General features: G+C 49.7%; 1 protein-coding gene across 1 annotated transcript; it reads left to right on the forward strand.

Annotated features, from left to right (window-relative positions):
- Nucleotides 1-57: 57 nt before the first annotated feature.
- LOC119101106 (nuclear receptor subfamily 2 group E member 1) lies at nt 58-22,668 on the forward strand. Its single transcript, XM_037224376.1, has 7 exons — nt 58-136; nt 5,797-5,877; nt 12,545-12,706; nt 19,506-19,678; nt 20,089-20,271; nt 20,757-20,988; nt 21,324-22,668. Exons 1-7 carry the CDS (start codon nt 91-93, stop codon nt 21,572-21,574), a joined length of 1,128 nt encoding a protein of 375 aa, XP_037080271.1. The 5' UTR covers nt 58-90; the 3' UTR covers nt 21,575-22,668.
- The last annotated feature ends 269 nt before the right edge of the window (nt 22,669-22,937 follow it).

Genomic DNA, 22,937 nt, shown 5'->3' on the forward strand with positions numbered 1-22,937 from the left:
CAAAATGGCGGCGGTATAAAGTCCGCTGGGCAGCATGTCGACGGCATCAGTCGGTCCGCCGCGCCGGCCGGAAGTGATCCGTTTCCGGTCATGGAGCCGGAGGTGGACAGGAGGTACCGGAGGGGCATGGGGGCCGGTGAGTTGGCTCCAAGCTCGCGCCTATTCAACGTACCGGCTGAAGCGCAGCTGCATGGTTGTTGATTGCTATGCGATTGTCTCGCGGCTTTGTGGGTTAAATGGTCCTAATGCAACGCAACGTAAGTGCATTGATTATGAGTCATGGTAAAGGGCATAGCTAGCACATGCACAAGCCGACACATCATGTTTTACGTTCTAAATGCTTACGGCCATCTTTCGCCATCCACAACAATATGCCGTGAACAGAATACGATACGTGTGCTTCCACAGCGAAAACATTCCTCGAAACCAGTTAACTCGGATTTTACCTCAAAGACGCGGTGCCCGAAGCTATAAGTGTTTAGAATATCATGTGTCGAGGCCCCCATGGCGTATTTTGCATGCAATGAGCATGCTCCGTTATTCGCTATGCTGCGTAGTAAAAGCCTAGCCCCCTGAGCGGAGCTTCCGAGGCCCACGTGGTCCCAGACATCTCGTCCAGTCTATAACGCTGTAAGATAAGATGTAGTACAGAAACCGGTGTTTCAGTCGTCAAAAGTTTGCCGTAATCTGCTCTTGACAGGCTGTATAGAATGCTCTAGACGCGTGGTAGTTGAGCGCTTCTTGAGACAATATGCATCAAGGGAAAGCCTGCGTTTTGCCAAAGTACCTGACTTACTACGAAAATGCAGCATCTTAGTCGGTGAAACTGCTGATTCCGGTGATGTTGTCGAACACTGGCTTGGATAGCAACAAAGTGGCGATTGACAGCCGGTCAGTGAGATGGACGGCGATTGACAGCCCGTCAGTGAGATAGACGGCGATTGACAGCCCGTCAGTGAGATGGACGGCGATTGACAGTCCGTCAGCGAGATGGATGGAGATTGACAGCCGGTCAGTGACATGGACGGCGATTGACAGCCCGTCAGTGATATGGACGGAATGTCCGCGTCTGATTGGCTTCTTGAGCATCTTCAGAAGTCACCACGCTACTGAGCTCTAAAGCTGAGCCAGACTCTCTTATAGTTGAAAAACGTATTGTCAATTAACTGTCCGTCAAATGCCTTATTGAAGTCCGTAGATGCGACTGGATTTCGGTTTCCCATTAAGGCTCATTACTTACATAGATCAACGTTCACAAATTTCAAAACCAATGTGTCATGACATGAGGTCCCCTTCGCTTGTTCAGGTTTGTCTCCGCTACGAATCACACTCCTGAAAAAGCATTGCAAATGCTGCCCAAAAGGGCTTGGACTCATTTTCGTGCTATCAATTTCGCGTCGTGCCATGCGGCTGGGGAACACTTCACTATGGTCTACGCGACCATAGTACCACAGACCATAGACCATAGTAAAGTACCCGGGGGACCATTTTTGTCGCTTGAGGGTTCATATGAATTCAACGCAGTTCGATGTACGATTTCGACGAGGTTCGATGTGCGATTACGGGATTTAACAGTGCACCTCAATGTGAACTTGATGTGAACTTTAACAGCTTCCTTTCAACGCGAACTTATATCAAAAATTTTAAGGACTAGGTCGTTAGCGTGGCTTATGGGGGCAGGTGGGCACCCCAATCTTCCAATAGTGCCCCTGGAACCGCCCCTGGCGTTTGTATGCACCAGACATCACCCATATGTCTGCCGCAATGCAATAGGCCGCGTTACAACTCACTTCTAGTTGAGGATTGGCTGGGCATGGCCGTGGACGGCACGCCCACCTGAATATCCCGAAATTCATCCCGACCTATCTGTAGACTCCGTTGCTGGAAGCCCCTGGAGTCGCCAGTCCACATTAAGCGGGGTTGTGTTTTGCCTTAACTCATACGCGTGACGATGGTACCACGTCCAGCTTAATCATAGCAATGCAAAAAGGCTGCACGTTGGCGTGTGGGCAGAGTAGGCCAATAAGCGAAGGTGACTGAACGAGGCCGGAGGCATCGGAGCTGGAGGAGCTCCGCATCAGGCGGAGCTGCATCGTCTCGCGGGTGCGTGCAAGCAAGGCGCGTTGATTTAGCGCTATTGCTAATCTTAACGCGTACGCACCACCACAATATGAGCATTCATAAGGTGGCGTTTACCGCTGAAGATCTTATTTGTGTAGCTAAGCCACTCAGCGTGAAGTGTTCTAAACATATTGAACACAATACACATAAATGATCTCTAGCAATGGTATGAGCAAGAACCAAGTAGTTTGTTATTCAGGTATGATTACGTTTTTGCTCTAGCCATCGTCTTTCTAGTACACTTGATTTATAGCTATGAATCCCGAACGAATCACCCACCCTCGCCCACACGTGAATTCTCGCTCCAGAAGAGCTCGTGTCGACACGTGGAAGCTAATAAGTGCTCAGGAGATCGCGTTGACCCGAAAGCCACCGCCTAAAGCGGACTCTGCTGATCAGCTGATAAATTGTTGCCGCTCTTCAGCCAGCCACTGTCAGACTCATCCGCTCATGTTTATGGAAATACCAGCTAGAAAATGGCTTGTCTATGTTAGAGTGCGTAAGTGGGCCCTGGTGAGTCTTTTTTGAACTATTCAGACATTTTTCCTTGAGGTGACGAGCACCACCTGTGCTTTTTTGCGCTTGTTATTTAGCGTGCTACGTTGTTAATATCGATACAAAGAGTGAAAACAAGATAATTTAAACCTCCTGACAATGATTATGCATGTAATATTTGTGAATCAAGCTGCTTTTTATGAATTTCGGTCACGAACTTTTCTTACAATGCCGAAAAGTTTAAAGGTTAGTTTTTTATTTTTTCCTTTTATTTAAACTTTTTGATTCTGTCACCAAGGTCCGTGAGCAAAAATTCATTACAAATATAACTTACTGAACAGACATCACGTGTATAATAATAGCCGAGGAGGCCATCGTAGCACACTCTAGTGCCTACCGTGCCACACAGTTCACAAGCACTGTACCATCCCAACATTTTGGGCCGCATAGTTGGCCCATAATGTCGTAGAATTAGTCTCTCAAGCATGTATAATGCCAGTAAATCTGCAAAGGGCGACTTACTGCCATTGCAGGTTCTTGGGATGCAAAAAAGTCCTAAAGGCATGAAAAGCAGACATTTTTCCTTATCGGGGCTTGGTTGCACGTATTTAGTGCGGTCTCCGTAGCTCGCTCCCTACCCCTTCTGACCTGCACTTTACTTCAAATCTATTTCAAAAGGCTGTGGTGAAAAAACTGAAAGCTTCTGAAAATCATTATTATGAAAGTCGCCAGGAGTTACGGGGCATGCTTCATGATCTGCCATGGAGGCTCTTATCATGGGAGGGAGTCTCGCAATCTCATAACGGCCAGTGGTGGCATGAACTAATACTGATGCTCGAATTTCAAGCTTAGAAAAGTTCAACCGCCAACACACGCGTTATCACTGGACAGCTTTCGCCTGGTCCGCTCCTCAGTTGCGGGTCGGGTCAGCCCCTCATCGGCCCTCCAACGTCCAGTTGCTGGCCTGGCCGGCTCCTCAGTTGTGGGTCGGGTCAGCCCCTCATCGGCCCTTCAACGTCCAGTTGCGCGAAATTTGTGGTGCCTTCACACATGCACGATCAATGCCGCCGAGTTTGGGACAACAGAAGGCAAACTGAATCGATGCTGAATCGAGATTGAAGCTATAAGACGATGCACATTGCAAGATGACCAGGTTGATGCATGCTGCAAAATGTCCGATTTATTTCCCCTAGCATGTGTGACCTATGACGGCACGGAAATTACTTGGCCAAAGGCACCGTATCATTCCTGATTTAAGGGACTGTTTGCTTGCTAAAAGGGAAGTCGTGTTTCATACGTTTGACTTATTTGGCTCCCGTTAAATCGGCACCAGAAAGCCTCTTACGATTTTATCTTTCGCGCTGAGCTTGGCGATTGGGGAATTGATCTGGTTGGGGACGAGCGGCTTTGAAAATGGAACTGGAGCGGTTTCACAGCCGCGATTTGTTGATGCATTGAATTATGCTAGCATCCACTTGAACGTTCGGGGTTTGTAAAACGACAAGAGATGCCCGTAAACCGCGTTACTTGAAGGTAGTGACAGAGATGGTCCTCATGTTATGTAGATGATCTGACCTAAAAACCTTAACAAAAATCTTTAAAAAACATGATCTAGGTGAGACGTACGCGCATGAAAATGGGTGGTTGTTGTGATAACACACTTCAGCCATGACGACATGCCAGGTAAAGAAGATCACTGATTTTCGCGCGCCAATTTGCAAGTAATTGTAAATTGCATTTATTAAATGCTGGCGACTGGCAGTGGCCGACGACTGAGAGTTGGCGGCGGCTGGCTGTTGCTGGCGGCTGGTGTTTTTTTGCGGCTGGCTTTTGCTGGCGGCTAGCAATTCCTGGCGGCCAGCAGCTGCTAGCGGCTGGCTGCTGCTGGCGACTGGCGGTTGCTGGCGGCTAGTAGTTCCTGGCGGCTAGTAGTTCCTGGCGGCGAGCAGCTGCTAGAGACTGGCTGTTGCTGGCGGCTGGAAACTGCTGGCGGTTGGCGGTTGCTTGGGGCTGGCGGTTGCTGGTGGCTGGCGGTTGCTAGTGGCTGGCAGCTGAGCGTGCTCCAAAGTGCGGCCATTTCATCCGACCAAATGATTATTTGTGTCTCGCATTTCCGTTGAATATGACGAAAGCAGTGGCAAAGAATGCACATAACTCGAGTGAATGTCGGGCACTGTTGGCTATTGGCACATCTGATTTCAATGACGCGACAGCTCTTGGTTTACGAGCAGCGTTTCACATCCAGGACTGGTTTTAGAAGTATTTCCCAAACCAATAGGTCCATGGATTGCGGTCGAATGTTTATTTCCTACAGTACCTCATGTTTGTACCAATGCGATTGTTAATTTTTGTTTTGCAGAGAAATCGCATTGACCGCTTGCTGCTACACTTTCGGGCAGTCCAAGTTTGGTCCGGTTTCGACCCCCGTTGTGCACGGGTACTTGCTAGTAACAAATAGCCCACGTTAATCCAATAGGAAACAATCAATGTTATCACCTTGCAATTCTGCACAAAAACCGTGACTTGTCCAACAGGCGTCATGCAATTGTGTTGACAACTTGACATAAAAATATTGCTACTTGCCCCTGCAAACATCTTGTCGCTGTGGTTATGTGCTGCAAATATATTAGTGTAATACAGTCAATATAGAGAGCATATCAATTAAGCCATAACACTGGCATGTGAAGAACGTCATGACCGGGGAAGGATCGGGTCGTTTAATACTAAATTTTGCCTGAGCTCAATCAGATTCATTCAGGTCAAGGCTTCCTCATACTGGTCAGCGTACGTTGAGAGTTGGCTCATGCTGTACCCGTAATATACTTAACATTAAAATGACTCCATGTTAACTTTGAACCTTAACTAATATTCAGGCAAGAATCTTGTTTTCTTAGAAAAACCCATTATCATGTGTTTAACTTCAATAAGGTAGAATTGTGTGTTTATGTTAAACTTACAACATACAAGTATACAAAAAGATACCTAAGAAATCCGCAGAATTGTAAGCAGACAATGTGAGGTACCGAATCCAATCTGCTGCTTTGCACGACCTCCACACAAAGATCGAACGCCATGGTGGTCCGTTAATAGAGCAAAATTCATAACTGCAGGAAGGCGAGGGATGATAATGCTCAACAACAGTTTGGACCGCACATTCGACACGCCTTACGACCGTTTCAGGTGACCGGCTCCTGGACATCCCGTGCAACGTGTGTGGCGACAGAAGCTCTGGAAAACATTACGGCATCTACTCTTGTGACGGTAGGTTGCAAACGGCATTGGATGTCATCTTGGGCACGTCCGCCCCGATGGCTCAGCTGGTAAGGGCCGTCCCGATGGCTCAGCTGGTTAGGGCCGTCCCGATGGCTCAGCTGGTTAGGGCCGTCCCGATGGCTCAGCTGGTTAGCGCCGTCCCGATGGCTCAGCTGGTTAGGGCCGCCCCGATGGCTCAGCTGGTTAGGGCCGCCCCGATGGCTCAGCTGGTTAGGGCCGTCCCGATGGCTCAGCTGGTTAGGGCCGTCCCGATGGCTCAGCTGGTTAGCGCCGTCCCGATGGCTCAGCTGGTTAGGGCCGCCCCGATGACTCAGCTGGTTAGGGCCGTCCCGATGGCTCAGCTGGTTAGGGCCGTCCCGATGGCTCATTTGGTGAGAGCGGTCCCAATGGCTCGGTTTGTTAGAGCGGTCCCGATGGTTCAGTTGGTCCTCTTCCGATCCAACTACCCGTGGCGGAGTAGGTTCGAGTCGCTTTTGGGCCGGCTGTTTGCCCTTGACAGGTACGGCTTATCTTACGAAAATACAATACAACTAGTTGCCGGTCAGCAATTTCGGAGCATCAAAGGCTTGCCGGGAGCCAAGAGCCCAGGGGTCACTTTGACAAAAGTAGCATTTGGCCAGAAACTGCCGGGACGTTAGAAATACCCTGTGGACCTGGCAGGAATAACTTCGAATCGGCCTAGGTAGATCCACTACGTTTTCAAGCTTTTGTGAAAACTGAATTTGACACTTGCGACTTGCGAGTGATCAAGCGGGTAAATTATGTGATCAAGAGAGCGCAATTATTTTGATAACAGGTCATACAACAGAAAACTGGAAAGTTCTGCATCATTCAGGAAGGCTTGCACATTTTATTACTCTTGTAGATGCGCTACTAGCTTTCGAGCCATCAGTTTGCAGTTTCCTTTTTCCTATGATTTTCGGATTGAGTTTCAACTGGTTTCCCTCGACGTCAGCCAAGACAAGTCTTTCAAAATAGCGTTACGTTTGGCTGCCAATAACTTGGCTTCACTTGTGGCATTTTACCAACCACGAGTGCTGCGCGATAGACAGCTGACTGCTGTCCCACCAACCACAACTGCTAGACTGTGGTTTTTTAAGATCTCCTATGTTGTCGCAGGATCCAGTGGTTAAATCTTAGAAATAAAACGGCAAGCGATATCCCAGAATGAGACCTCTTCCTTTTTTATTGTTATTTATTATTTGTTTTGTATTAGTCTTATTCCTCTAAGAAAATAGGAGAATGAAGATCTAGTTGGGTCGATATTTCGGCAACATGCATTCAACGGAACAATGGCGATAGCTTATGCTATTGTTTCGATGACGGCATGTTGCCGAAATAACAAACCGGCTATATTTCTATTATCCTGGCTTTTCCGAGGAATACGGCTAATACCACTGTCTTATCCAGGTGAATGTGTTCCTCCCTAATGCACCGAACAACTTACGTGATATCCTTGAATATCTAAGTCCTTACACCATCAAAATGATATATGCTGCAGGAGTCACAACATCACAAGTCGGATAAAACATCCCATCTTAAAATATTCTATTCCCCAAAGTCCTACAACTCTGAAGCATTTTGACTTTGTACATAGCACCTCGAAAATGGACGCACAGTCTCAAACTTCCTGCGTCAAAAATATTGCGTAGTGTTAAAAAAGGTTAATGTTCTCCGTAATAGTAAAGAATATAAGCATCAGAACAGCCGTACTTCGGTTTAGGTAACCATGTTTTTCGGGTACTTTCATCGCAAGACGCTTCTTCTCTCGCTGCGTTCCCGACTGACCTAGCACATTTGTTTTGAGTCACAATAACAATGATTCCCGCCGAGACAGGAGCCATTGTTATGTTTATGGTCAGCATCCATGTGCACGCCAATACGACGTGTTCAACACAGGGACCACACCTTAACTAACACAATGTCCCAACGCAGCACATCAGGCCAGCTGCATTGTGACGATGGAGTACGTTACAGTTCGGTCATATTTTAGTCTAACTTTGTTTTAGATGCTTTAGAACGGATCACAAGTGTTTACAAACAACGCACCTATTTCCTCTACAATACTCGTGCCGTTCATGTCGTTAAGTCATGCAGACGTTATTCACTGCACCATAACCCGGCACGAACCACAACGACGCTGTGACGGGGCGTGTGATGTCCAGTGCCCGAGCGTGGGACCAGTGTGAGCCAACATCTCTGAACGGCTCTGCGGTTCCAGTGCGGTGGGCCTGCTTTATAGGCAAGATGGAAATGTTGGCACCTCTAAATCGCGTTTAGCTTTTCATATGGACTTAAGTACCGTCCGTTTTACGACAGTTATTCGCTTGGCAGCAATTAGCAACCAGGTAATGCTAAAAAAAAACGATTTCTCGTGAGTCACGGCCACGGGGTACAGCCTACACAGATACGTAAGAAAAGGGTCCCAGTCTTCCACGAAAATGATCGTAGTGCAATGGATCCAAAACTGCTTTGCGCGGAGACGATTGCGCCATTTCCACCACGGCGATATTTACGTGACCGACTGTACACTCATGTACCTGTTAGGCCGAACTGCTCCCGGACATCCTCCAGCCACCATCAGACCATGCAGTTCCAGTTCAACGATCATTTCCGAGCGGTGTTTTGGTGATATCTTGCTTCAGAGGAATGGTTTTGTACCGCACTTGCTACGCCGCACCTATTTTGCGCCAGACCGCGCTATTTTTTGGTCAGCTGCTACTGCAGCCAGGTGCTTGGCAAGGAGGGGGGCACAGGATTGGCAAAGGGCTCCCTGACAGTAAAAGGGCCCTCCAAAATCGTCGGATGTGACCAATTTCTTATTGAGGACTTGTTTGCTTATAAATATATGTATATATATACACACACATATATATATATATATATATATATAAATTACGTATTTTTACCTTCTTTGACTTGAATACAGAGCAGATGCTACCGCAAGATCGATTCTGCCTTAAGGTTATAGTAAATAAACTGACATCATCATCTGTTAAATGACTGCGTAACATACACCGCCGGCGCTTTTCATTTTACCATGGCCTAGTGGACTCTTTTTAAACCGATAGAACTCAGAAACTTTGTCAAAATTTTATCTGGGATGTACGGAGATGATAATGATTCCGCGAATGTAGATTGAATATCAAAACGGGTCGACAATTTGCATTAATATGGCCAGGTCATGTTTGTCTAGATGTGGTCAACATTCAGTCAGAATTGATTGGTGATACAAATTATGTAACACAGTTTTAAGCATGCGCGCTCGCATATCTCAGTAACACAAAATTTGACGCCAGGCGTTTCAGTCCCGTTAGGCTACACAGCGTTGGTGCTGCAGCTCATATTAGGCCGTGGTCAACAGGTGAACGAAAATGTTGACGTATCTGAAGGAAGTTTTAACGCTTTTTTACACCACATGGTGCATTTACAGATACTTCCGGACGTACATTTTACCTGTGCGGCTTTTAGATTGATGACAGTAGCGTATTGGCCTTTACAGCACCGCGAAGCGGTGCAGGAATCTAGTGGTGTAACTGTGAGAGTAAAGATAAAATTTATATTTTCTGTGCTGCTGTGACTGTTAATATTTCCAGAGGACAGATTAACAGTTGATAACAGCTACCCCAAACTCGTAAAAATATATATTTTCCAGTGTAATCGTTAAAATGTGGAATTTTAAAACTTTGAATCATTTAACGGCTGCCTCCGTGGTCTAGGGGCAAAGATGCTGGACTCGTAATCCAGCGGCACTGGGCACGAGTCTCAGAGCGGGCCCATTGTTTGACCTAACTAAAATGAAAAGGTCAGCTGGCCACTGACCAATGCGGTTAACCCTGGCCCGGGGCTGCCGTGTCGCAGCTCTGTGCGGCACATACAGTCCTCCCCATTCCTGTCTGGCGCAGGGTCGGAGGCAAAGTTATCCCTTGAACTGGACGGTGCGACTTGCGTGATGGCTTCAGGGTACACGCAACAAGCTATACATAGCAGATACTGTGAACCCAAGGTCACCCGTACAAACCATTCGGTACAATTTTTTTTAAAAGCTGTCCGAATTCACTTCGAAAGACATTCGGAGACATCATTTTACGTTAGCCATTGCTGGGCGCCCGGCCTCCCCCTAGCATTACTTGCAGTGGTCAACGCAGTTCGGTTTTACGAAAACTGCGAACCAAGCCGTCGCTATCCTTGCTCCCCGAGATTACGGAATTGCCATTGACGTTTTATGACGTACTCAGCTGCTGGGGCTATATGGCGCCGCCAGCCTCTCACCCTGGCAGGAAGGTCAGGCACCGCGGGGAATCAGACCCCGTACCTCTAGTTTCCCAGACGCGCAGCGGTTAACGCAGGCGTGTTAACCATTACACTGTAGGAACCCGGCGTGCAGGTTCAAACCTTTTGATGGGCTTTGTTTCACTAGTGAATTCTACAAAATAATGAACGTTCTCAGGGAAACATGGGATGGCGTTGTGCGGTTAAAAGTCATTTCAACCCAATCCATTCAACACTAATGAGACCCCCTATTTCTTTCCGTAGAGGGTCCCTCTTAAATCCAACACTACGGGCAAATTGCTGTTATCGGTCGACGGCTGCAGGGCAATTCTGCCTAACTGCGGTATGTTTTCCAGTCGTCATTCCGGCGACACAAGGCGGTATTCCCTGGCCGATCGGTAGGCCCTTAGAGGCATACATCCATATCATGTTGGTTCGCTCACTGACGCGGGAGGCCTTCTGATCCGCGCAGTTGACCCGGATCGACGCACGAACCGTCATTAGCGCAAGAGCATCCCTGCTCGCCGCAGGGGGTCACATAATTGACATGTAAACCCCAGCTGGGCTTAACGGGCCCATACTGCAATAGGGTTGGAGCGCCCACCAGGCGGTGCTGGGAGCCCTGAATGGCACAGGACTCTTCTATTACCTCAATGTCAGCAATGATCACAAGTTCTTGTTTCCTTCAGCTGTCAGAGGGCCCCGACCAACGCAAGAGACCCTCTGCCATTCGGGCTCCAGTTCCTGTCCCTGTTGAACAGATCTTCCCCTGACTGATTCGAGGCCCTTCGTTGACACAGGGGCCCTGTTACGCACTGTGGGCCTCTGAGCGATACTGGATCCCGACCAATGCGAATCGCAGGCCCTGCTTTATCCTTGCTTGAGAAATGGGCCCCCACAGCTCAGACCAACATGGAGCCGACTGTTCGTTGCTCGTAATCTCTGGCCGAAATAGATGAACGCTTCGTCTCAGGGGTCGCTGTCGATGCAAGAGATTATCTTACTGACATTTGAGATCACGGCCCTATGGGCGGGGATCCCTAATGTGACCTACAGCCACCACAGGAGTCCCTCATTAACGTCCGGGACCCCGTACATTGCAAATCACGGGCCCCGGCTTCGTTTCTGCTTGGGACATGGTTTTCGAGGGCTCAGACAAATATGGAGCCGACTGTTCGGTTTTAGTGGTCTCTGACCGACTTAGACATCCGCATTGTCTCAGGGGTTCCTCAAACGGTGCAAGAGTACCTGTGCAAGGACCTCTGACTGACATTGCAGGCCACGACCCTACGGGCCGCGATTCTTTTCGTGACCTACAGCCAGTCTCTCGGGCCCTTATGCCCTCCAACCAGGCTTTTGATCGTTGGTACCGGTGGGCCACCCGGGCCCCTCTTTGGACCTCATCGAGCACTTCCCTTTGTCGGCTTGGGGCCCTTATGAGCACAGGACACTGTTAGGTGCTGTGGGCCCCTGACAGAGACAAGGTACCAGACCAGTGTAAATCACTGACACCTGCTTCATAGCTGATCAGGAAGTGGGTCCTCAGGCCCATACTGACACGGAGTCGACTATGTGGTACGTTGGTACCTGTCCGACATACAGGTCCATATTGGCTCAGGAGGTCCCCGATTGGCGCAAAGGGTCCTCTGACCGCTACTTTGAGGCTCCTTCTTCAGAAGTTAGGGTAACTAAGTAAGACTTTTATCAGCCCTGTACGCATTTAGACGCTCCAATCGGGTCCTTGACCGTCGGACGCGGTGCTCTTTGGGCCTCTTTAGGCCTCTTAGGCTCTTTGGGCCTCTTTGAACGCTGCTTCCGCCTGACTCGGGGCTCCTTGACAACACAGGGCCCCTGTTAGGCACTGTGGGGCCCCGAGCAAAGTACATCACTGACCCCGGCTTTGTCCCTGTTTCAGCAATGGACCCTCAGGCCGATGCCGCGACACAGCTGACTGTGTTACTGGTGGTGTCCGACCAAAATATAAGCCCTTATCGGCTCAGTGGGTCCCTTATCAGCGCGCAGGGCCCTCTGCCTGGCATTGGAGTGCCCGGGCCTGCGGGTCGGGGCCCCTGATAAAGATCTCCGGCTGGCCTTTCGCGCCCTTTATCGTAGGTTCCGAGGGCCCGAGAGACCCTCGGAACCTAAGACGGACACGTGCCCACTGTGCCTCCCCCCCCCCCCCCTATGCTTGGACTACTGGCTGCTAGCGAACCTCTTCAATCCTATGATGCCAAAAAGTCCACCTGTGACGCTCAAAGCCGACCGCGCTGGGTTACAACTTTATGAGGGCTAATGGATCACGGCGGTGGTCCAGCGTGTACTTTGGTGTTCAGTTTGACTGGACAAAAGAAATAGTGTACTTACGAATCGTTCCAATTTGCAGGATGCTCGGGATTTTTCAAGCGCAGCATACACAGGAACCGTGTGTACACTTGCAAGGCTCAGGGTGACCAAAAAGGCAGGTGCCCCATCGATAAAACCCACCGCAACCAGTGTCGAGCGTGCAGACTCAAGAAATGCTTTGAAGCCTCCATGAATAAAGACGGCAAGTTTGCATGTCTCTTAGTTGTGCGCATGACTTTCTTATGGAAGCCTTCATTCCATCGATTGTAAGCACGAATTCGGCAATGCCGTTTCTTAATAAGGAGAAGAAAGATAGACACATTAAATGTCCGCCGTGTAGCATAGACACAAGCGTGCATGTGGGTTACCACCAACAAGACAATGTCTACGCACCCCATTCGTTGAGTGCATGCTATTATGACGTCTCACATGAGAAGACAAAGCATGAATTATCCTGATAAGAAGACAAAAAAAAGCAAGAAACACGCAGCCAAGAAAGAAAGTCACCTACCAAACCTAACGTCTTATATATTGCATGTATCATGCTAGATTACGTCTATCATACGCACATTTCATGTATATGATGGGCCTTGCAGCCCCGTTAGGAAAACTTGAGACACTGGCAAAACGCGTGGAAAGCATGTGGGTTTGCCCCCCCCCCCCCCTCCCAGAAACCGCGCGCATGTGGATCATCTTTGACAGTCAGTTGGCAACTGACCAATATAGCCAGACCGGAACAGAGACAATCATGACACAGTACACAGGACAACCAGCCAGCAATGACACAGGACAACCAGCCAGCCATGACACAGGACAACCAGCCAGCCATGACACAGGACAACCAGCCTGGCACGTTAAAATATTTGCTTAGAGTCGGGATCTTCATAGCAGAGGCTAGGTCCTCTTCTTCACCATTCCTGACTACGGCCGCGATCCCGAAGCCCCTTTTAGAGAATTGTAAGATCAATGTGACCCTTGTTTTGCTAGTCGCTGATAATCTTGTATGGGTTCTGGTGTGTAGTATGCAGTCGACCGTGGACAGCGCAGGTGCATCTGCCACCAAACTATCTCCGCTGACACTCACATGGAGCCTACTGATCTCCCAACGAGATTACAAGGCTGGGATAATCCAAACAGTTTTTAAAAGAATGACATCAAATATCGCTTTTCAATCTTATAGCAATCCGTGCTGTTCGAGATTTCCTTATCCAATCGGGATCGGGAAAAGGCAGAAATGGATACCACCCACAGATTGGGTGCAGCATCCATGGATTAATCCAAGCCGTGCAGCGTCAGCGGAGGCTACGGTGCGAATGATTCCATGCGTGATCTCGAAAACACCCCGGAAAACCTCAGCTGCAGCCCGGAAAGCCAACGTGACTGCGCCACACTCACAGATAGCTAACGTGATCGTGTCACGCTACAGAAACCTAACAAACATTGTATTCGGCTGTCACTGTGAGGATAGTTATTAGCAGAACACACCGCCGCACCGGCGAGCCAACGTAATCAGAGCCGCACCCGCCGAGAGCTAACGCGCTCTGAGCGGCGCACCACCGTCCTGCCGCCGCCGCGTAATTGTGCCGTGCCGCGCGGCCCGTAACGGTGAGATCGTGTCAGCTGCTGCGCCGTATTTGTCGTCGACCGGTCATAACCGGTGCGCGGCGAGCGCTAACTCTGTGAAAAGACGAATGCAAACGACTCGCGTCGCCCGCGGCGCCGGTGATTTCGCCACCTGGGGGATATAAAATGCGCTCGCCGCACGATTCGGCCCGTTCGCGGCCGGAACAAGTGGCCAACTTTGATTGGCCGGAGTTGGCAGAAACGAGCGCCGCCGGCCGGGCCGCCAGAGAATGGGCGGCGGAATGGCGGCGCGGCCGGGCCAACGGCAGGCCATCAGCGGCACAATGGCCGACCGGGGTCGGGCCAGGCGGCGGCGGGGCCGGCTGCTGAGCGGCTTGCTGGGGTCAGGTGAAGACGGCGGAGGTGCTGGCAGGTGAGCTGAACCGGCAGCAAATGGGTGTGAGGAGTCAGCGGTCACTCCCGGAAACGCCGGTGGCGTTAAGCCGAGATGAGTGTCGTAGGCACCTAACGATGGATATATCATCATTAAAATTGGGCAAGCGAACTGAAGTAAACATTCCGTCAAAAATGTGCCGAACGAAGCCACATTAATAAGGTCTAGACAGAGCCGGAGGTTGACTGCCTGTCTCAATAAATGACGCATTCCATAGGGATACAGCAGACCTCAACAACAACGCCGAGGAAGAAAAAGGCCGTGAAAAGTCTCTACCAAGCCACGCATGCTTAACCAAATGCATCGTGTTGCACTATTGGGTTGCCCAAGGGCAAGCCTCACCAGCATCGGGAGCGTAGGAACCTCTCTGGAAGTGGGAACTCACTTTTGAAAACAGCTGCAGTCCATGACACCGAAACACGACGTTATAATGCACACTTAAATCGATTTCATGGTGCATCAACGTGCGGGAACTGCTCGATTGCCACGGAAAGCGAGACCTCGGCCCGGCCTCGTCCCGCTGTCCTTAAACGTGCTTAAGTATGCTTGGACATAACGTAGTTTATAGCTATTACATTACGGCTGGATCAATCTCTGAGCATCGCCGACTGGCGGGACTATGGGACTCATTCCTTCCCAGTCGTCTTACGGCACTCTCCAATCCCGGCGAGTACTGGCCCTTGATTTTGCCGTACTTAACTTTGTCACCTTTGCGTACTTGAGTAACGGTACTTTATTTTACCATCTTTGGGTGGTGAGCAACAGGCGTCCTTTTTAGCGTTCAAGTCGGTCTGTTTTCATCAAATTATTTTCATCGAGTGTTTTGGCTCACTGTCATTGGCCACCCGCATAGGGTTTCTGACGTTGTTCGTTAAAATGTTTTCGCTGATAACAAGTCCTTGATACAGTAGGAAAGAAACTAAGCTCCTTTTTAAGCTAAATCAAAGACCAGTCTTGCATGTTTGTCAGCAGCACTTGCTAACCTCGATGTTGTGTGCCCCGCACCAACCCCAACGCCATCGTGACCTGCCCGTGGCCGAGGCGGCGCGATCGGCCCCGGCCGGCGCCCGTTCGCCCGCGCCGCGCCGCCCGGCTGACCTGGTGGCGACATTTGGCCGTTGGTTGGCCTCTCCGGCGCTGATGGCCACACCTTGCCGTTCCCACGACTTACTTGTGTGTATCCCGTTGACAGGAGCAAGCCCATCTATCTCCCTCCATCACAGGAAGATAAACTCGGGCTCGGGCACGCTCAGCGGCCGACAGCGCGACCGCTGACGAGAAAAAGGGCTCCGCGCTGCGGCGAGAGTCGCTGGCCTGCCCAGCCGTCTCTCGCCGGGGCTAGCCACTAGCTGTTTTCCTGTTGATCTCCAAGGTCCTCTCGCGCCGGTCAATCAGTCTGCTCTCTAATAACCATTTTGGGCGCGGACTAAAGTACTTATTGACATGACGGTGATATATAGTGTGGGAAAGTGCCACGCGCTCCGGGATCGCGGAGGGGAGCAGGGATTAGTTCCGACACGAGAGCCGGCGGCGGGGAGCGACCGGCGGAGGGGCGTCATTTGTGAGGCACCCCGGCCGCGGGCACGTTTATACGCACGCGGCTAATGCGTCCGGTCGGGGAGCTCGAGAGCCGTCACACCCTTCCGGGCAGAAGGCCGTCAAATCAATGATGGGGCTGGCCTGATGAGCGTGTCGCAGCTGTTTTCATCATTATTCGCCCAAACGCAGGGTGCTTTGGTGCTCCCATTTGGTGTCAGGGCTGGGGAAGCTATTGTTTTACCTGCTCTTTGGTTATGATCAGTGTCTATTTTAGTTGTTTTTAAATGTCATGGGATGGCGCTTCCATCAAGAGCAGAGCCTGTCCCGTGGAAGCTTATGAGAGTCACATCACTTGTTTTGTCCCGTGGTTGTTTTTTATGTTTAGTTATGTTCTAATTCGCAGGCCGGTCTGCATCCTTGACGATTCCTTCTTCAAGAAATGCATTTCCATATATTTACATTTGGCCTATGTTGTGTGATATGTAAAATATATGGGTCTTCATCCCCCGGAAAATAAGTGGCATATGGGTCATTTTTATGCCTCCATCATTGAGGCGGGAATAAGCATCATTTGAAGATGTAAATTTTTAATATTTGAATTGTGCGTTGAAAACTTTTGAGCATCTAAGAAAACCACATGATGAAGAACTGCAATGCGGCCCGAGAAGTTGTTTATATAATCATATTTTCGTAATATTAAACGTGAAGAGCACTGAAAGCTTATTGTTTTAACAGTGCAGCTTCTGTGTTTGAAGGAGTACTTTCAAAGAATAATAAAATTATTTGCGCTGCTATATCGTTAAGACTCTTGCAAAATACTATTCCTTGGTACATTATGATGATATCTAGACGAATACCACGTGGTTACGAAAAGCAAACATGATTCGCTTGAAGGGTGTATTCCACAGGTATGGGGTTTTGAACCGACGTAGCCATCTTGAAGGTCATTCAGTGCAGTTCACAGCCCTGTCCTTAATACCTAACCCTCCAAGTCTCTAATCTAAACGCCCAAGGAGATGTTCAGACGTTTTCGTGCGGACAATTTCAAGGCCACCAGGCATCCATGATGGCGTAATAACGTCATTCAAATCCTGTGATGTCATCGGTCATGCAGCGATCAAGGCCAAGAAAGTGTAATTGTCGATTTATTCATCTGTGCCATTCGTAAGCATGGCTTCCAGATTTAACGGCCGTCAGTTGTTTCTCATTCAGTGTTTTGCAAGCAGCGATGTCACAATCGGACAATGATCTATTGCGGAGCACATTTGCTAAACAGACAAAGCGTGTTGTCTAGAGGGCCTTTTCCACTTCAAATTATACTAATAGCTATAAGTGAGCTCATTTCATCATATCTGGCGTTTGCTTTGATATCTGCAAATGTGGAACATTGCCTTTACGTGTTCGTAACAACGGTCTGAAATCCTATGAAATATCAAAATGACATGTGCCATCTAAATACTACCTGGAAACCCCGGCGATGCCCGAATGCTGAAAATACATATTTTGCGTAAGAACAACTTGGTGTAGTTTTATTTAGTTTGATATTCGAAAACGATCGTACCTATGCAGCATGTATTCGTATTTATATTGTGTTCAGTAGTGGGACCTGCATTAAACCCTCTGTTCACAAATCATTTGCTTTTGAAATACCGCTAATACAATGGCAAAAATGCATCATCACCGGACGTTCAATATCAACGAAAGTAAGCACAAACGTAACACGTTATTCTCATAAGTTACATAGCGGGCCTAGATTATCGCGTAAGGGTCTCTTACACGAAATATGTCTCCCTATTCCACTGAATCGTTGCTTAACCAGCTGACCAGTCAGTGGGGCCACGTGTTCCCCAGAGGTCATTCATTACGGTCGCTGCCTGGCTCTGGCACCGCCGAGCAGGGGACGGACCGGGCGCTGAGCAACTGAGGTCTTACACCACACAACATGGCCGAGGCCTTACACCACACAACATGACCGAGGTCTTCCACCACACAACATGACCGAAGCTTTATGCCTCACAACATGACCGAGGTCTTACACCCCTCAACATGACCGAGGCCTTACACCACACAACATGACCAAGGTCTTACACCGCACAACATGACCGAGGCCTTACACCACACAACATGACCGAGGCCTTACACCACACAACATGACCGAGGCCTTACACCACACAACATGACCGAGGCCTTACACCACACATGACCGAGGCCTTACACCACACAACATGACCGAGGCCTTACACCACACATGACCGAGGTCTTACACCACACAACATGACCGAGGCCTTACACCACACAACATGACCGAGGTCTTACACCTCACAACGCGACCGAGGCCTTACACCACACAACACGACCGAGGCCTTACACCACACAACACGACCGATGCCTTACACCACACAACATGACCGATGTCTTACACCACACAACATGACCGAGGCCTTACACCACACAACATGGCGATTGGCAAGTGCAGACTGGATACCGGAGTGCGCTGCGACCCTGCTGCAGCTGTCTTCCTGCGTCAAGAAATCTTACGGTTGCAGGGGTTCCTTTTCCGGTCGTTAAACTCAGGTGACAGGACGAATTGGTCAGCTGCTCACTCCAGAACCATAGAGCCCGCCGTTGCCAGTGCTGACCCTATATGGGGCAAGCTTTTTTACGCCACACCACACACGGTGGTCTGACCTGGACCAAAGTGTTACTCGCACCTTTCTCTTGCCACATTGATTCGGAAAACTTACGACTTTAAGATTTATCGGCACTGGCGTTGGAGTTATTAGCGACCAAACGACAGAGATTCTCATTCATTAGATTAAAAGTGCACGTTAAGCGTATGATCTGCATTTCTCATCAGGATCAAGCCAACTCTAGCATGACCGTCACACGATATTACAAAATGACGTGAAAACCTGACCACTGTTTATGACTTGCAGTTGTATACCATAGAGGTCGTGAATGCAATCGAAAGCAGCCGTTCAGATTGCATCCACAAACAGCACATTTGTAACAAGGAGGAAGTGGCCGCATGCGATGTAGCATGATCGTTAAGTTAATTCTTATGACATCAAGACGTATTCACGCTGCAAGCGTTCCGGCATGGATGTTTCAAATGATAAATGAACGCAATTACATGTGCCTAGGTGCATGCATAACATTCAGCAGTCAGCACATTATCAGCCACTGCATCGTCACTATGTGGTTTTTATCTGAAGATGCGTTTGGATGCAGTTTCATTAGCATCTTCGTTTAACCCGTTACAAGGTAATAATGAACGGGTTACAAAATACCGCCATTTTGAATGCAGCAAGGAGAGAGAAAAGAATACTGAGAAAATGGGTTGTGTTGTGCTACCCAATTTGAAAATATGATGATCATTTCAATGGACGTTTTATCGAATGCTGAGGCATCGTATTTATCCAATTACTTATCTGTATTTCTGCAGCAGTACAACATGAACGAGGGCCCAGAAAGAATAAAAACAAGGACTTGGCTGAAGGAGACCAGTCGAAAGTCCCCGTGTTTCTGGGGCGAGGGAACGAATTTTTGATGCCACCCCCTGCGTTTGGACCCACTCAGCCCCTCCTTGCGCAACACAGAGCACCAGACGCAATCCAGGTGAGACCAATAGATGTGATTACACTGTTAAGCGTGCACCGTGTTGTGATGCATGCCAATGCGACCTCAAAACGTGCGAAGTTCCCGTTTAAACCATCGTTGGTTTGTACTACGCCTTCGTGAGGATGCAGATCAGAGAGTGAAATGCATCAAGTTCCAGAATACGTGACCCCTCCAGTCACCACGTCGTTCATCCGTCATCAGCCAGGTATTTCGGCGCATATCTCATGAACATTGGTTCGCTTTACACACGGTTCAAACCACCAAGGCATGCTCCTTATTCCTACAAGCTGTTCTGCAGGGGTTGGTTCTTGGTGAATATCTGCGACGCAAAGCATGCAAATGACGCACAACGTCCGGAGATGTACTTGATCGGCGTCGACAGCGTCACAAAGCCGCGGCCACCGCAGGATCCGTTCGGTGTGCCGAAGCTGGTCGGCGCTGACGACCGGCCGCCATTGCTGTACCCGGCGCCACTGACGCTGACGCCCTCCTGGGACCTCTTCCACGAGACGACGGCGCGGCTCCTGTTCATGGTGGTGCGCTGGGTGCGCGGCCTGGCGCCCTACCAGACGCTCTCCTCACGGGACCAGGTGAGGCCGCAGAGTGACGTCACGCCTGACGTCACGGCCCAGCTCCTGTTATGCGCTGCTCTACACAACATGAGGTGCCATATCACCCAAATTATTGTACAAAACTGAAGAGTGTAGTGTCTGCTTGCTTGCCTCACCTGTAAGCGTTAGATGAGAACAAAATACTGGCTTATCTTCACGGTGAACCAGGAAACTTCAGCGTCACAGAACTATGCCATTGCTTACGGCGTGCATGCGATAGCACAAACCAGTGATGTTGCGTGCTTTTTAGTTCATGAAATCTGAATTTTGAAAAAATGGTTTATTTTTAGGAGTACAGCATTAACCGAAACGAGCAAGGGTTTCTCGCATTACACCTGGCGAAGCATAAACAGACAACATGAATTGAAGTCTGAACAGACATTGCGGTAAATGATGCACAAACAGCCTGTTTGCTCAATTTTCTATCAGGAATGTACAGGTGTCTCCGCGCTGCGTTGCCGCAGGTGCTGCTGTTGGAGGAGTCTTGGAAGGACCTGTTCCTCCTCCAGCTAGCTCAGTGGTATTTGCCGTTCGACCTGTCCTCGCTGCTGGACTCGGCGCACGCGCAGTCGCGCCTGGGCGGCGGGTGTCGCGCGGACGTGCGCATCATCCAGGACATCCTGTGCCGGTTCCGGCAGCTCTCGCCCGACATGACCGAGTGCGGCTGCCTACGGGCCATCGTGCTCTTCAAGCCAGGTCAGTGACGGCCCGCAGCCGGCCGCGCCGAGTTCAGGCGCACCGGCGCTCGTCACCAGTACTGGGTGGGGCAGCGGGTCAGGTTCGTACCTGCCTCGCTGTTCGATGAGTTGCTGGCATTGCTTGTACCGAGTCTTAAGTGACGGATTGTGAGCATAATATATTATGTTGCAGTAGGAAATGTGTCGTTGCTTTGTGCATGCGCATTATGTCTCCGGGCGTCGTGCTGAGCAAGAATCTCTGCCGTGTCTCGCCTGGTCGGCTGTTCGTCCTGTTATCCCCGCCACACTATACGCGCTGCCCGTTTGACGCCCTCTGCCCTCTGCCCACCGCAGAGACGCCTCGCCTGGCTGACACTCGACCCGTGGAGATGCTGCAGGACCAGGCGCAGTGCGTGCTCAGCGACTACGTGCGCGCGCGCTTCTTGCGCCAGCCGACCCGCTTCGGCCGGCTGCTGCTGTTGATCCCAGCGCTGCGTTCGGTGGCCGCCACCGCCGTAGAGACGCTCTTTTTCAAGGAGACTACCGGCGAGATCGGCGTCAGCCGTCTGCTCTCCGACATGTACCACATGGAGAACGCCGACTGATCTCACGGCGTGATGCGTAGAGAATGCCGATTGGGCTACCGGGCGTGCTGCCTAAAGAGCGTCGACTGGTCGTACAAGGACGTCACCCAAAGAACGTTGACTATTCTAATTGGCGTGCAGACGAAAGAACAATGGCTGACCTCCCATAGGTGCTGTGGAGAGAACACTAACTAATCTTCCGGCCACACTGCGGAGAGAACGCCGACTTGTTCTCAGTATACGCCCGGTGTACGCCGCAAGGCAACGTTGTCTAGTCTTCAGTGCGCGGTTCGGATCAAATAATCATTGATCCCGAACGACAAGAGTACATGGAGAGCGCTGACCGATCTCATGCGCACTCCACATGTGTAAGAAACATTGAGCATTCTCTAAATGCCAGACCGTTCGCATCAGTAGCGTTCTATTTAAAGGAGCGTGTTGAGCGAAAGTGGGAGTAGGTGAGTGCCGCATTTAAGACGGTCGAGAAGACGCTCCTGGAGAACACTCAAGGTCTCCAGGGTGCCAGTTTGATAGCAGATTAATGCAGGCATTTGTAACCTATCGCTTGCCAAACGCTGCTTTGTTTCCCATGCACGACGTGGCCATTCAGCAGCATCTGATTAGCAGCGGGGTTTTCCGAAAATCACGACTAATTTAGTGTTGTTTGACGGGAGGGCTCAGCGAAGCATAGTCGTTAATCGTGCGGTTAATGTAGGCCGGTCATGCCACACAGTTACCTCACACGTACACGCCGCTGAGTTCGCAAACGATCAGTTTCGTTTGCAGCCAGCCAAAGCGTCACAACATGCGTGCCGATCACATGTAAGTCAGCTTTGTTTCCTTGTGCGTCAGAGGATAATTTAAATCTTAAATGGGATGGGTAACACTGTCCACAATCGTCACTTCATGTCAGCCAAACACGTCCGTTATGTTGTACTGATCGGGCTCTTTAGCCTCCTACCACATCCTTCAGGAGAAAAACGTCCAGGACCGATAACGCGCATGCGTTATATCTTGTGCAATGCAACCTTGTCCGCTTATGGTGAATGTAGGTAGCTTTTCATGAGTGTCCCCGTTGCGATCGTTATTTGACTGAATAAACACCTACTATTGCATGTCGCGTACTATATGTTGGTTGGCGGGGCTGAGCTGGAAGGTCAGCGGGCTCGAAACCGCTCCAGGGCAGCACAATCCAACATCTGTGAAGAGTGAATATTAGTGTTGCAAACCCAATGAGACACTGAGTCCGCGAAGGAAGAAACAAGCTGATTTTTAGGTGAGCGCTCATGGCCCGCGGCTCTTTTAAATGAATGTACAATGAAAATGCATTAAATTAAGAAGTCCGTTAGATGGTTTGGATGAGCTTAAATGAGAATGTTCCACA

This window comes from Pollicipes pollicipes, unplaced genomic scaffold, assembly GCF_011947565.3.
Source record: "Pollicipes pollicipes isolate AB1234 unplaced genomic scaffold, Ppol_2.1 Scaffold_4881;HRSCAF=5763_pilon_pilon_pilon, whole genome shotgun sequence".
Classification (NCBI taxonomy): domain Eukaryota; kingdom Metazoa; phylum Arthropoda; class Thecostraca; order Pollicipedomorpha; family Pollicipedidae; genus Pollicipes; species Pollicipes pollicipes.

Bases quoted from the DNA above. Each gene is read 5' to 3' on its own strand.
- LOC119101106 (XM_037224376.1), top strand. From the start codon at position 91: ATGGAGCCGGAGGTGGACAGGAGGTACCGGAGGGGCATGGGGGCCG. The intron at 19,679-20,088 runs GTGAGACCAATA...CGGCCACCGCAG, and splicing joins GAGCACCAGACGCAATCCAG to GATCCGTTCGGTGTGCCGAA. The intron at 20,989-21,323 runs GTCAGTGACGGC...TGCCCACCGCAG, and splicing joins CATCGTGCTCTTCAAGCCAG to AGACGCCTCGCCTGGCTGAC.